The 15570-nt window shown below is 40.6% G+C and overlaps 1 protein-coding gene across 5 annotated transcripts in view; it reads left to right on the plus strand.

Moving 5' to 3' along the window:
- The window catches only part of SLCO1A2 (solute carrier organic anion transporter family member 1A2), a 105248-nt gene that overhangs the window by 77393 nt on the left and 12285 nt on the right, over nt 1-15570 (plus strand). For all 5 annotated transcript variants that reach the window (XM_058655761.1, XM_058655759.1, XM_058655758.1 and 2 more), the window contains exons 6-12: nt 2062-2168; nt 4781-4927; nt 6944-7042; nt 7566-7787; nt 10477-10641; nt 13099-13294; nt 14658-14823. In XM_058655761.1, the coding sequence (XP_058511744.1) occupies nt 2062-2168; nt 4781-4927; nt 6944-7042; nt 7566-7787; nt 10477-10641; nt 13099-13294; nt 14658-14823 (1102 nt within the window). The remainder of the gene's footprint in view (nt 1-2061; nt 2169-4780; nt 4928-6943; nt 7043-7565; nt 7788-10476; nt 10642-13098; nt 13295-14657; nt 14824-15570) is intronic.

Consider the following 15570-nt stretch of genomic DNA (forward strand, 5'->3'; position numbering starts at 1 on the left):
GACAAGAACCTCCCGCCTCCTCCCCCTCTGCCTTTTCTTTTCCCTTGCCTTCTGAAATACACACACACACACACACACACACACACACACACACACACACACACACATGACATCTTACTGTTCACTCCCCAAATGCCTGCAACAGCTGTAAGTTGAAGCCAGGGGCCCAGAACACACACACACACACACACACACACACACACACACACTCACACACTCTCTCTCTCTCTCGTCTGCTTCTTGGGTGGATGGTAGGGGCTCAGGCTCTTGGGCCATTTCTGACTGTATTCTCCAGCAATTTAGCAGGAAAAAGGCTTTCTGTGGCATACTGTACCACCATGCTGGCCCCCTTTTTGCATACTTATTTACTTTTTTTAAAAATTAAGATTTATCTTTATTGGAAAGTCAGATTTACAGAGAGAAGGAAAGACAGAGAAAGATTTTGCATCTGCTAGTCACAATGGCCACAATGGCCAGAGCTGAGCCAATTGAAGCTTCTTCTGGGTCTCCCATGTGGGTATAGGGTCCCAAGACTTTGGGCCATCCTGAACTGCTTTCCCAGGGCTATAAGCAGGATGGGATATGGATATGGATGGGAAGTGAAGCAGCAGGGACATGAACCATATGGGATCCTGGAGCTTGAAAGGTGAGGATTTAGCCATTTAGCCATTATGCCAGACCCTATGCATACTTTCAACTAAAGTGTTTAAGCTTTTCTGGTTCTTTGTACCATGTCCACACTCACGTTTATACATATCCTCCAATTTGTCAGGGATGTGTGGCATACATTCAATTGACTCTTATGGGAATGGTGGGAGGTTTTCTCACATCTTTTCATTCAGTGACTATTCACTTAAACTGCAGTCCCATGTTCAATCTTATTAAGCTTCTCATAGTTCAATTTACCATTCTCTTCATCCTTGTGAAGTTGTGCCTTTGCTATTCGCATCATAAAAACCTTTTTAATGTCATTTTGGGAATAAACAGAACTTGAATGAGTTCTTAAGTGCTAAGAGGACAAGTTAAATGAACAAAAAATTTATATTCTCAGGTATTTTTGACAAGATAGGAAGTTTCTATACAGACTTTCTACTGCCCTCTTATCTACCATTCCATTCAAGATAATGTGATAATCAGATATTATCTACAGCACTTGCATCCTCTACCAGTAGTGTTATTTCTTTGGGACTCTAGTGTCTTATGGGGTGATGAGTATGAAGACAGAAGCTTTCGACCATAGCCAACAGTCGAGCTCTGTGGACATGACTGGGTGATTGTTCTAGCTAAAAGATGTTTTCACTCTTTTGATTATGTTGTGCAGTACAGAAATGAGGAGTATGAGTGACATCCAAAACTGAAAATTCATTAACTCACAGGGAACTTGGAAGGACAAGCTTTCTTTTGGCTTCTTGCGTAATAACACCATGGAACACAACCCAGCATAGTTTGTAACAAAGAGAGGCTTTGTTGGACATATTCCCCTCCATTCTTGCAGTGTGTGTAATTTACCTTCTGAGGAAGGACATGTGGACTTTGTGGCAATTTGCCCAAGTTAAATGGTCACGGTCAGTGAATACTTCTGTGCCTATGCAAAGGGACAAGTCCAGTATATTATACTGCCCTGATGAGGAAAAGTTTCCCAAGGCCATATTCCAAGGGGAATATGTTCTATTTGGCAGTTCTTAAACATGTAGAAGAACTATTGTTTGGATTCTCAGAAAGCCAGGCTGTGCCTGTCACAAACTTAAGAGAATCCAAAATTTGAGTCTTGTTTCATTGTGTTGTTGTTTTCTCCTCAAAACCTTATTTTCTTACTTAATCTTTACTCAGTAGCATATGTATATGATATGTACATCGATATATGTATATCAGATAAGTGAGAACCAAGTTCTTTGTGATATTATTAAGGGATCAAGGTTGGTTAGAGTCAGAAAGATGAAATTCATCCTTTCTGGACTGGGCGAGGATTGCTTCAGTGAAATGCAAGTTACCAGTCTATGCAGTGGTGCCGTGACCCACGTGAGCTTCTTAACTTGATGTGTCTCCATTTTGTTCATACAGATATGAATATGAGTCTACAGTCTCAGTTTCAGGAAACTTGTCCGCAAACAGTTTCTTATGTACAGACAATGGAACCCAGACTGTAGGTCCAACGCATGATCCATCAGGTTGTACATTTCGTTGTATTGCTTCCTGTTCAGTGAACTTGTAACTGAATACTTTCTGTCCTTCAGGGAGACTGGGTTTGAAAAAGTGAGTTTAACTAATGAAATCTATGTAGAGGGGAGTGGGAATGGTTAAGCATACATAGATTTTTCCCACTATATTTAAGATTCATTTATTTTTATTTGAAAGGCACTTTTTATAGAGAAATGGGTACAAAAGGTCTTCCATCCATTTGTAGACTCTCCAAATTATTGCAATAGCCAGAGCTGAGCTTATCCCAAACTTGGAGCCAGGAGCTACTTGCAGGTCTCTCATATGGGGTTCGTTGTCCCAGGGACTTAGGCTAACCTCTGCTGCTCTTCCAGGGCCTAAGTGGAGAGCTGGGTAGGAGGTGTATCACATGAGACACAAACTAGCATCTACATGGAATGCCACACTGTGGGTGCAAAATTAACATGCTACAATATTGTGCCGGCCCCTCCTCTTGCATTCCATGTCTTTAAATAGCTAATTTAAAAATGAGTCATACATCAATCCAAGAGCTACTGCAAAATCTCTGAGAATATCATCTTAAAAAAAGGTTTATGCTTGTGATTTGGCCTATGTGATTGCGGAAGTAGGAGACAGCAAACAGAATCTAACAGATTTGTGCTGTGTAACTGAACACCTGTACTAGGATAAGAAAGCATGCTGTAATTCTGCAGTTTCCTTTCAGCTGAACTAGAACGTGTCTTTTTGGCCCCTGTTCTGGCACAACCTTATAATCCAAAACAGTCACAGTGCTGCTTCTAGCTTCCTGTAGGCCCAGGCAGGAACATTCCAGACTCTGCCCCTTCCAATGCTATGGGACCTAAATAAAATGCAAAGGACTCTATTTAGACTGGAGGTAACACTGCTGTTACTCCTCGAGCCTGATTTTTTACCTGTTTAGGGACATTTTCTACTGAATTCATGGCAGTGGAGATTGCCATGGTTGCAAAGGATAGGGATTTTGAACAGAAACAGTGGAAAGGAAAACGGCGTCAGAGTTGCAGAGCAGCTGTACACCTAGTTCCCCCAAGGATAACAACGTAAACCAGTGACATGAGCATTGTGCCCTGTTCTTCTGTGGAGCCAGTAGTGGTGTTGAAGTCCAATCCGGATGCCATCCCGCTCGCGGTGGGTCCATTGGAGACTTCCTCTTCGAACTTATTTCTCGGAAGTTGCAATGCCTTCCATTGCTTGATTTTTTTTTTTCCCCTAAAAAAGGTCTAGAATTTACCTACAACCTCCCAACACAAATTATGCTTGACATAAAAAATCTGAATGCTCAACATGGAATGAGTATGACTATAAGATATATATCACAGGAAATTTCTGGATCTGGCTGTACCAGGACACTCACACATTTGGTTAGCATGTAACCAGTTTGTAAGCAGATGTATTCATCTGCTTTTAATGTTGGAAACAATAAGTGCCCCCAAGAGTTCATCTCTAAATCCCCTCATTTCCTTGTCACCACTGTTTCCAATTTGGCAGAAGATTTACAATGTTTTCCTTAGAACTCACATTCGGTATCTCCCCTGTACTCTCTACATAGCTATACTGGCTACTATTTTGAGAGCTTGTTTGGAGGTTCTAGCAGGGGAGCGCAGCTACTCGTATACCCTTGACCGAAGACTGGCCTCTAGCCGTCTCTAGTGTGGATGGTCGTCCTCCCGCAGCTTCGGGAGGGACGCACGTGGAGTGGTGAGGGAGGAAGGGGACACCCGCCCAGCCAGCCAGATGAGTCAGTATCAACCCTGGCAATCAATGGGGTGACAGGTGTCGCAGCCAGATAGCCCTCACATCCCTGGCTAATATTTTGGCTTAGAGCAACAATGGAGAAGAGGAAGTTATTAGGCTTCAGAAATCTCCATTTTTGTTTCCTTTTAATTCCCTTTGGCCTTGTCTTTGTTATTCTGCTATGCAGCTGGTGCTTCAAGAACTGAGGGGATTTCTTCTTTAAAAAGTACTTAGTGACTCCTGGTATATTTGGATAACAGGCTGTATAGAGTCATTACCCAATTTCAATAAACAGCTGGAGAGAAATTAATCTTCAGTGAGACTTGTTTACATTTTAAAAAGTTTATTATTAATTTTAAGGAGAAATGTGTATGTGTTTTGTTTTTGTTCCCAAAGTTGTGTGAGGACAGGGTACAACTCATAGCAGGTTAAACTGAATTAGTTAAACTGCTCTGAAACTGAACCTCTTGGAGGTTGGAGAGGTTTTCTGATATTTAATGCTTTCCGATTTCTGTAGTGTAAGTATTATGCAACTAACAATCTGTTATCACTAAACACAAAATTGGGAATAAGTGTGCATACTCATCTTGTGCAAATCAATAGGAATTGGCTCTAGTCAAATCAGCACCATGTACATGTGTCTGCACTCAACTATGTCAAAAAATATAGCAGGAATGGCCCATTGATTCATTGCTGGCATAAAAAGGTGAACTTGTTTCCAAGAGGATATCCGGCTCGTGTGATAACTGAAATGTTTACATGGAAACCATTACATGGAAACCAGAATTACTTGTAACTGGTACTTTACCATTAAAACACTAATGCACTGTCTCCTTTTGTTTTAATGCAGAATGCGTGAAGGAAGTACACTCTTTCATGTGGGTGTATGTGCTGGTAGGAAACATTATACGTGGAGTGGGTGAAACCCCCATCATGCCTCTAGGTATTTCCTATATAGAAGATTTTGCCAAGTCTGAAAACTCTCCTTTATACATTGGTAAGCTTTTGAAACCTGCTCTAGTTCCTTTGCTAGGATATTAAGTTCCTTTAAGGTAGAAATCAGTTAATTTAAACTCTACATGAATTCCAGAATAATGTACACTATACATCATAAAAGTTTGATGAATGGAGCAAAAGGTGTCTCTCATGTTGATTTCATTTATTTTGGGTAAATTCCCAGGAGTGGGATAACTGTGTCCTACGGTAGATCTATTTTCAGAAATCTGCGAGATCACCACATCCTCCAAAATGGCTGTAATAGTTTCATCCCCAGCAGCAGTGGGGTAGGGAACCTTTCCCCTGTGTTCTGGCCGGCACTGATTGTGTTGCGATTTTTGGGTGATACCCATTCTTAGTGGGGGAAGGGGAAACCTCAGTAGGGTTTTATTTGTATTTTCCTGGTGGTGAGAGATCCGGACCACTTCTGTGACAACTGAATGTACTAAGGTGAATAAATTATGGTCTCTATAAAATTATGATGTAAATAATTAGCTGATTATTAATAATAGTATTACATTTCTGTATACTTACAGATAAGCATGCATGCACGTGTGTATATGTAAAAATAACTGTAAATCAGATAGCTACATGACAAGAAAACAGTTGACAGTTGTTTAGTAAAGAACAGAAAAGTTGGGTATAAAGTTCAAAAATTGTCAGTGCAAAGACAATAAATGAGTCCAAGAAGTAAAAATGAGATTGCCTCAAAAGATTATCTGACTATTGTAATATCCTTCTGCCTCATGGAAGAACAGCTGGAAGAAGTACCTAAGAAATGATAGTGAGAAGGGGAAGGTGAGCCAATACATTAGTAAGAGTTTGAGGAAGTCTTAGGGTGAAAGTGAAAAAGCTTTCGGGCAGATAACCTGGAGTTCTAGAGTATCAAACGTAGCAGGACACTGGATTAGTGCTGAAAAGATCAAGAGATCGCTGGTGCCATTTTACAGCATAAACATTTTGAGTAGAACACGGAGGGATTGTAGTGAAGTGGATGAGAGATAAGGACATGAATACAGAGTGTAGGGAAAGGAAAGAATGCAGGGTAGATCGGAGATCTACAGGAATGACTGCATGTCGGAGTATGCACACCAGAGGGGATGCCGAGCATGGCACAGCCTCAGGTGTAGGAGGTGGGCATGAGGAATTCCCGTCTATTTAGGTTTGGCTAACCCTTGGAACTCTGAACAAATTTTCTTATTTTCTATTCCATAAATTTTATTTTTGATAATTTTTGTATATTTGGTTAGGGTGTAGAGGATCAAGGGCTAGAGGAAAGTGGGCGAGAACATTGTTTTCACATTCTGTTTTCTCCTCCCTGTATCTGGGGATGGGGGAGAGACCAGGGGAGAAGCCACACCTAGCCTCCCAGCCATCCCAGGTCCCCGATGTGGGGCATGCTCTGGGTCCTGCTCAAGTGATTTCAGTAGTTCAGCGGTTCTGTATTGCTGACATAGTCCACTTTAGAGTCTCTGTTTGCCCAGGTATTCACTGCCATCTCTTTGCTGGGGTAGTTGAATTGTTCTGTTCTCCGTTCTGTCCTCTGTCCTCTGTCATGGTACAGGTGTCCTCTGCAGGCTCCAGTGTACTGCCACATCCTTCGTGTGCTTCAGCATAGGCTGTCCACTGCTCCATCTGAGCCAGTGAGGAGGCCCAGCTCCGACACATGCACTGTAGCAGAACCATTTGCTCCATTGATTCAACTAATATTTACTGATCAAACACCATATATTTCATTCACATTTGCTAAATGTGTGATTTTGTTGGGATTGTCTATGCTGTTCCAGGATGAGAGTAAATTTGGACTTTAGAGATCACAATGTCAGGTTATGTTTGATTCTATAAATGTTACATAAATGGTAAAAAATGTTTAAAAAATCATATAAATGAATCTTGATTTCCTTAGATATTGGATTATTAAGTAAAAAAAAAATTCAACATTCAGACTTTTCCTGAAACTAGAACTTTTTGTGGGCATGTATGCGTGCTGCAGTGTTTCATTTTTATTCACTTTCAGGATTTATAGAGACAGGAGCTGTCCTTGGTCCTTTGATTGGACTTCTATTAGCATCGTTTTGCGCCAACGTTTACGTGGACACTGGATCTGTCAACACAGGTAATTTAAGAAATGTATTTGTATGTTGTCTCGAGTGTGCCAAGCTTCCGAGATACATTATCGCATACATCATTGGCTTATTTGATCATCAGTAGGACAGGCTGTCTCTACAACTACGCACACTAAGACGGAGGCGTTGAAATAGCTCTTTAAATATTGAAAGCTAATAAGCATTAGAGGAAAAAATACTGTTGATCTTCCAACTCAAAATTGCATTCAATCATACCTCTTGGTTTCTAAACATTTGGGTAATATGCTTGAGTTCCTTTATCTAAGTATTAAGCAGAAAAAAATGAAGTTTTAATTATTTATAAAACATCTACTTTTTAATTTCTTACAGGAGACAGAGAATGACACAAATTTATTGCTGGACAGTATTTTTAATACTATTGTCATAAAAGTTTACTAAAGTCTGAGTTATATGAAGGTTTTATACTTGGATAAAACCTAAGGATTAATATTTTAATAATTTATATAGGAAATAATGACACAAACTAATAAAAATGTGTATATTTCTTTACAGATGATCTGACCATAACTCCGACAGATACTCGCTGGGTTGGCGCATGGTGGTTTGGCTTTTTGATTTGTGCAGGAGTGAATGTACTCACTGCCATTCCCTTCTTCTTTTTGCCCAAAACACTTCCAAAGGAGGGACTGGAGGACAGTGCTGACAGCATTCAAAACCACAAAGAAGAGAAACAAACAGAAGTCATTAAAAAGGAGAAGCCTGGAATCACTAAAGGCAAATAAGAAAATTTAAAATGTTTTATAGTTGATTTTTGTGTTTTATATAAATATGCCTGTGTTTGAGTCCAACACTATAACATGCCATGCTGTGTTAATATTGGCATCAACACACTGCAGTCAGCTTGGTCTAAATAGTTTGATTCTTCCTGTGCTGCTGCTTAGAAGTAGCAATTGGATTCAATTTGGAAACTCGCTTATCTCAGATCAGCATTTATTTAAAGACTGTATACCAGTCTGGAAACTTAAACATTCAGTTATTTTTGCCTGTTTTTCCAAACATCTGTTTTATGAAAAACCTAAGTATAATTTAAAAAAATAAATGACTAAACTGATGTGTAATTCTAAGTAAGAAAAATACACACCATCAAGGCAGGTAGTATGATTTTGTCACCAACATGTTTGCTTGTGGTCAGCTTTCTGGAAGTTAAAGTCAGAAAAGAAAACATGATATCTCGCGGCTTTGTACGGGAAATGTGTGTGTGTTCTATGATTATATATATTACCATGCTGGGTCTGCATGGAGCCAGGAACTTGCTACCTCCTAGGGTATACGCACTAGCAGGGATTTGGAATAGCAAACCCAGCTGGAACTGGGACACAAGCAGAGTTCTGAGATGTGGCCCTATTAATGGCTAGGCCAAATGACCTTTCCGCAAAAATTCTTAAGAGTTACCTAGTAGGAAGGAGCTCAGTTTCCTTATCTGTCAATGAGAATCATGATGGCTTTATTATTGAGTTGTTGTGTGAAGGTATAAGGAATCCTGCCACATCTATTATTATTGCTACTAGTGTTTTGGTTGATGATATTGCTGTTTCTGTTGACACAAATTATAATACACATTTTCACAATTTTTGTTCACAATTATAAATTCACATAAACTATAACTGAATGTAACTTAGTACTTCCCAGATCATTAACAAGCAATAAAGAAGGCTGCTAGTTCTTCATCATGATGTGAACAACTCTTCCCAAAGGGCTGATAGGGCTGCACAGAGGATCTAAACACAGTAGTACTATCTGTTCTCTGCCAGATTGGTGTTCACACGTAGGAGAGACTGACGCGTGGTGTAGTGGTAATCACTGTTGCTTCCTCCCATACCTGTGCCGGTGTGAGTCCCGGCTTCTGATCGAGCTCTCTGCAGTGTGACTGCGAAGGCAGCAGAGGACGGCCCCAGTCCTTGAACCTCTGCACTCCGGTGGGGGACCTGGGAGAAGCACCTGGTTCCTGGCTTCCCATTTGATGGGAGTGAGCTAGCCAATGGAAAGAGCCTAGCTAATAATAAGACACACAGAAAATAAATGTGATTTACTAAGACACATCCCTGAAGACAGGGGTGTTGGTAAGAGTATTGGAAGTTTCAGAGGCAGGCATCGGTGCAGCAGTGGAGAGACCCTCTTTTGGGATATCTCCTGTGAGCATGTCTGGGTCTAACTCTCAGAACCACTCTGATTCCAGCATCCTGCTAGTGTGTACCTAGGAGGTATCAAGTAGTGGTTCTAGTAGTTGGGTCTCTGTCCCCAATGTAGGAGGATCAGATTGAATTCTGTGCTCCTGGCTTCAGTCTGGACCAATTCCGATGACAGGAAATTGATGAGTGTGTCAGTGGATGGGAGATGCCTCTTTTTGCATCCTTTGTTTTGGCTTTTATGCTTTTGAAAAAAAAAAGTTAGAAAGACCTCTAATCACAACTGTGTCCCCAGCATGGACTTTATTCATTTAAAGGACTTCTATGATTAGATTCAATTTACTGCATTAAGCTGTATACTTTCTCCTCTTCCAGATTATTTATGTGTTGATACTTTGTTTCAGAATGCATTTCAGGCACTTTATTAAGCCAGCCAGCATAGTACAAAAGAAAGAAATCAAGCTAGAGAATTTGAACAAAGGAAAAGTGAGAAGAAATTAGAAGTGAGAATTTGGGTCCAAATGGCTACCATGTGACTAAGCACATTTACTAGGGACAATCCAAAAATTTGGCTCTGAGCATTTCAAGCAGGTAAAAGTTCTCATGAAATGACTGACATGATCCTTTGCGTGACCCAAATGAATGGACATCTCTGGAGTGAGACCAGGTATTGGGTGTTCCATCAAATATATGCAGGTGGTTCTAAGAGCTTCTTGTCAGCTCTTCAGCAGAATCACCAAACTTACTGATCCGAACAAGCAGAACAATTTCTGGTCTTTGAACAAATTTATATTCATCATATATATATATATACACACATACATATATATATACATATATGGAAATTTTAACTCATTAAGCAGTAATTATATCAATTTTGAGCATAACTGTATTAATTATTTTCTACTGAGATTTCAGAAAACAGAAGCAGTATCTTTCCTGGTATATAATCTCTGGGGGAGGGGGCTCTTTGTAGAAAGAGAAGGGGGCAAGGGGAAAATCGTGTGGACACAGAACCATTGTGGTCACTTGATAAAGATGTTCTGGAATACAGTAGTGACTTAGTAAAGGCAAGAGCATTGCGTTGTGATCCTACCCAATCAGTAAGGCACTCGATTCTGGAAACTGCAGATCAGTGATGCAACTGGCTATGGGGGAGCGGGGTTAACTGAAGGAGCACATATTTGCATTACGTAAGAAAAGCATAGGATGAGGACAGGAGAGCCTTCAGAAAACAGCAAATCACAAAATGCAAAATAACACTTCTTTTGTTTCAGATTTTTTGCCATTCATGAAAAGTCTCCTCTGCAATCCAATTTACATGCTTTTCATTGTAATAAGTGTGATACAGTTCAACGCATTTGTTAATATGTTCTCTTTCATGCCCAAATATATGGAGCAGCAATATGGAAAATCAACTTCAGAAGCCATCTTTTTAATTGGTACGTTTATTACTGCGTGACGATCATGTTCCCCCTCCCCGCGCTGTGAACTGATGACCATCACTTAGAAGATTTCTGAATTGAAATCTTTCAGTGTATTTTGGTGTCTGGGATATTTTGTCCTTACATCCTCTAGAGGAATCAAGAGCAGGAAAGAGAAGCAGCCAGAAATATCCTGACATTCCAGCCCTCTCTCCTGTCAGAATGCAAATTCATAATATTCGTGGAAGTCATGGGGAAATTTCATCTCTAGACAGTCAATCCATTAATTTAAAAAGAAATACAGCAATAACTCTTCAGGATTCTGCGTTTTACTCTGGAATTTCACTCTAGGTGCTAGTTCTAGAGTCCCAAGTATCTCCTTTGCACCTGCTCCCCCTGGTGGTTTTTGTGGTCTCTGCAGCCACATTTCGTTCTTGTCTGGTGACTACACTCGCCAAGAAAGATCTATCTGACCTTATTTCTGTTTTTGTTTTGTTCTTGGAATCTTTTCATCAGTTAGAAATGCTGGTATCCTAAACTGACTGCATCCTGACTATGAAGAAGGCTAAGGGACAATAGACTATCCAGGACTCAAATTAAATCAATCTCTCACATGGGATTCTGGGATGAATTTTTTTTTTTTTTGACATGCTGACATTTGTTTATTGTTTTTATTTCTTGTCTTTACTCCCGGGAAAGTTAGTTCATTCGTTTGTTCCTTCCTTCCTTCCTTCCTTCCTTCCTTCCTTCCTTTCTTTCTTGTTCAATTCTTTTTTTAAAATTTTCTATTAGTTTTTGACAATCTTTACATAGTTAATTAGGTTCAAGGTCTATAGGAAAGTGGGTAAGACTATTATTCCCATATTGTTTCCTTCCTGTTTAAAGGGGGACATTAAGGGAGAAGCCCCACCCAATTTCCCACCCTCCTCAGGTTCCAGATGTAGGGCATGCTCCAAGGTTCTTGCTCAAGTGGTTTTGATAGTTCATCAGTTACGAATTGCTGCCAACCTTGCCATTCCAAGCACAATGAGATCGTTGAAGAATCCACTGATTGACATAGTCCATCATAGAGTCCCCGTTTGTCCCGTATTTCGCTGCCAACATATAGCTGAGATGGTTGATTGACCTGTTCTGTCTTCTGTTTTTTTCTTGGTTAGGGTTCTGAGTCCGGCATTTCGATTGGGGAGATCTCCAAAGAAACTTTGTCTGAGGTATTCTCAGACCAGATTCTTGTATGTACTAGCAAGTACAGGGCGCGGCACAGTCCATCGCCACGATCAGCTGGTGGTTGCGATCGCTGTGTTGGTTCTGTTTTCAGTCCCGACTTCCACTGGAACCAGTGGGTGTTGCAGTCCAGTCTGGTTCTGCCCAGCACATACTCGGCCCTTACATCAACCAGTGGGAGCTGCAGCCTAGTCAGGGCGACCCACAATAACCCCCATCAGGCCCACCCCCTACCCTGGTTTGCCAGTATGTGTAGCAGTAGTCCAGTCTGTCCCACACCCCATTCGGCTCTCATACATGTCAATCGGTATTAAAGCTTTGTTCCATCTAACCAGCTCCATTATGCAGCCCACACAGAGGCTGTTGGGTATCTGTCTAGCCACCCCTGCCCCTGTCCTCTAGTTTTTGTGCCCTCTCATGGGAGTGGTAACCCAAGAGGGAGGAGCCCACTATTTCTCTCCCAGGCCTCTCCCACTCCTGGATTATGCACTCCACATGTGGTTCTGTGGTTTGACTTGACAGAATTAGCCCCCAGTGCCAGCTTCTGCCAGCTGATGCTGTGGCTAAGCCCAAACAACCCTCACCCATTCTAATTTTGTTTGCACCAGTAGGAATAATCAGCCCGGCCTGACTTTTCCCTGAGGCGCACAGGTGTTGTAGCCCTGCCCAGTCTGGTCTGCCCCCATCAGATTCTGGGATGGATTTTTTATTGGCTTTCCCAAAAATGTGACTGCTAGCATTAAAAAGTACAAAGTAGAGATGTGTTTTTTTCCTGGTGGAGGTTAGAGAAAAGAAGAGTGGTGGTTAGGAGTAACAAGTTGGAAAATGTAAATATGCTTAAGAGGAAGACACTCAGCTGGTGCTTGACACAGTGAGGAGAAAGAACACACACTCACACACACGCACACACACACGCACACTCACGCACACTTCGCCCTGGCCTTCCTACTTGGATCCTGCTCCTGCCTCCCGGAGGTAGACCTGCCACACTTAAGTAAATGAATGACAGTAGCAACAGCCTTCCAGAATATGCTTCGACAAGATCGGGCATTTGAAAATCTCCCTGCATGCAGTGTATAACCACGTGAAATTCAAATTAACTCAGCCTCCCTCATCTTGGTTAGGACCTAAATAATTTGTTACATAAAATGTAAAATGTGTATGACTTAGGTAACACATAATTAGATGAAATGTTAACATAGCTGTTGTTTTGCTAATATGTTTAGTGAATATTTTAATTGTATTTTATAGGTATTTATAACTTACCTCCAATATGTTTTGGATACATAGCTGGTGGTTTACTCATGAAGAAATTCAAGATTACTGTCAAACAAGCTGCCCATATAGGATTCTGGTTAGCCTTACTTGAATATTTGTTGTACTACTTATGCTTTCGCATGACTTGTGACAATTCATCAGTTGCTGGTTTAACCACCTCCTATGAAGGGTATGTTGTTCTCTGATGAATGTCATACATTTTCAATAAGCACTTAATAGTAACTTTTACTGGATAGTTTTGCATGATCAAGTGATTGCTTATCGATGTTAATGCTGAAGTCTGTAGTCTTCCTTTATGTTTCTTTTTGTTATTTGTAACTCAGTCCATCCAAGTTCAAAGCTTATCAAGAAAGTTGGGAGATCATTATGTTGTACATGTGCTTATGTAAGAGCAGACGTTGAAGAGTGTATCAAAGAAACCAGCTGTACTTTTTGGTCCACATTAGGATACGTTATCCATGGGTTTTAAACTGTCATAAATGGATCACATTACGAATTGACTGTGTGGTTCCAAAAGCCTTAATTTGTTGTAGGATAACGGATAACATAATAAACTAATATGTAACTTTGCATAAATTAATATGTGATGTATTAACACACAGTATTCATTTGCATAGTTATATCAAATTTGCTTAACAGTTTTATATTTTGTATTTTTGAGAATTGAGTTTATAGATTTTCCATAGTGATGTGAATGCTTAAAAATGCTGATAGAACATATTTAGGTAAGCACTGTATCAGTTAAAATGAAATGAAGGGCATTCTAAAATATGACTTTGATATCATTGAGACATAGAAGATGGCAGTAATTTCAAACGGAAAATCAAGGAAATTTGACATGTACTTTCTGATTTTGGTCTTTAAAATTCCATTTAAGATAGACATCATTACTTCCGTGTGACAGATGAAGAAACTGAGATTCAGAGGCAAATGGAGTTCATGCCAGACCTCTTTAATCACGTCATTGGAAAAGCATGAATTCCAGAGCTGGAGAGTAGGTTAGAGAGTCTTCCTGTCCATCAAGCTGTTCCCCAGAGCTAATGTGTGAAGGGATTCAGTGTGAACTGGTTATGGAGTTAGGAGTTGAACTCACTTGTTAGCCTGTCTGCCAAGGCTGCGTTAATCCTGTCATGGAAGCTGGGCTGCTCTCACTGCTGGGAGGATGAATTTGTGTAGTTAAGTGTTACTTGTGCCCTTGAATGTGTTTACATCATGAAAGATTTCTGATGCTCCAATGAGCTCGCTCTTGTTACTGTCCATTGTATTTGGTGTCTGTCCTCGACAATAGGTGCTCGGTTAGGGCCCCTTACTGGTGCCATCTCTTAGTGATACATCATTGGCCAAGTGACTGTGTGGTCACCCAAGCTGTTCCTTCACTATTATAGAGCTGTATTTTGCAGGCCACGCACTGACAGTTGGAAGGTTTCTGGTTTTTGGGGAGGAGAGGAGAAGGCAGGGAAATGTAATTTGGGGTTGCCATATAAAAATGTTTGAAAGGTTTTCAATATCCACACTGTTTTAAATCATTTCAGAATTCCAAAAGATTTATATGCGGGAAATAACATCTTTGCTGACTGCAATAAGGATTGCAACTGCCCAGCCACAATATGGGACCCTGTGTGTGGAGACAATGGCTTGTCCTATATGTCAGCCTGCCTTGCTGGTTGTGAGTCATCCATTGGAACAGGAATAAATATGGTAGCATATTCTATTGGCTTTTGTTCCCCACCCCTACCCCAACTTTCTAAAAATTGTCTCTATCTGTATCACTTTGATTTTTTTTAAAGGTTTATTTTTGTTGGAAAGGCAGATTTACAGAGTGGAGAGACAGAAAGATCTTCAAGTTGCTGATTCACTCCCCAAATGGCCCAGATGGTCAGAGCTGAGCTGATGTGAAGCCAGGAGCTAGGAGCTTTCTTTGGGACTCCAACACAGATGCAGGGTCCCAAGACTTTGGGCCATCCTTCGCTGCTTTCTCAGGCCATAAGCAGGGAGATGGATGGGAAATAGAGCAGGTGAAACATGAATTGGTGCCCATATGGGATGCCAGCACTTGCAGGTGGAGGATTAACCTGTTGAGCCACCACAGTGGCCCCCATTTTATAGTTTGATGTATGTGTTATGAAGTAATTACCACACACTTCGTTCTGTGACTATCTTGGTTCTTTCTAGCTATGAACTACAGTTGATAAAAGTGAAATTTATCTTTCCTGCAAATCAAAATAATTGTGTGGGCAAAATTAGATTTTATATGCTCACCTGACAGTTTTTATTTGCTATGTTATGTAAAACCTTCATGGTGTCTAAGCACTGGTCTGAGCCTCAGAGTTCAGATGACTATGTAAATAGTGCTGGGTAAAAATATTCTGCACTCAATTTTTCTTCATTGAGATAAAATTGGAAGCTTTTCTATTGACCATCCAGGTAATTTCTTTGGTACTTGTC

This window comes from Ochotona princeps, chromosome 27, assembly GCF_030435755.1.
Source record: "Ochotona princeps isolate mOchPri1 chromosome 27, mOchPri1.hap1, whole genome shotgun sequence".
In the NCBI taxonomy this organism is placed as follows: Eukaryota; Metazoa; Chordata; class Mammalia; order Lagomorpha; family Ochotonidae; genus Ochotona; species Ochotona princeps.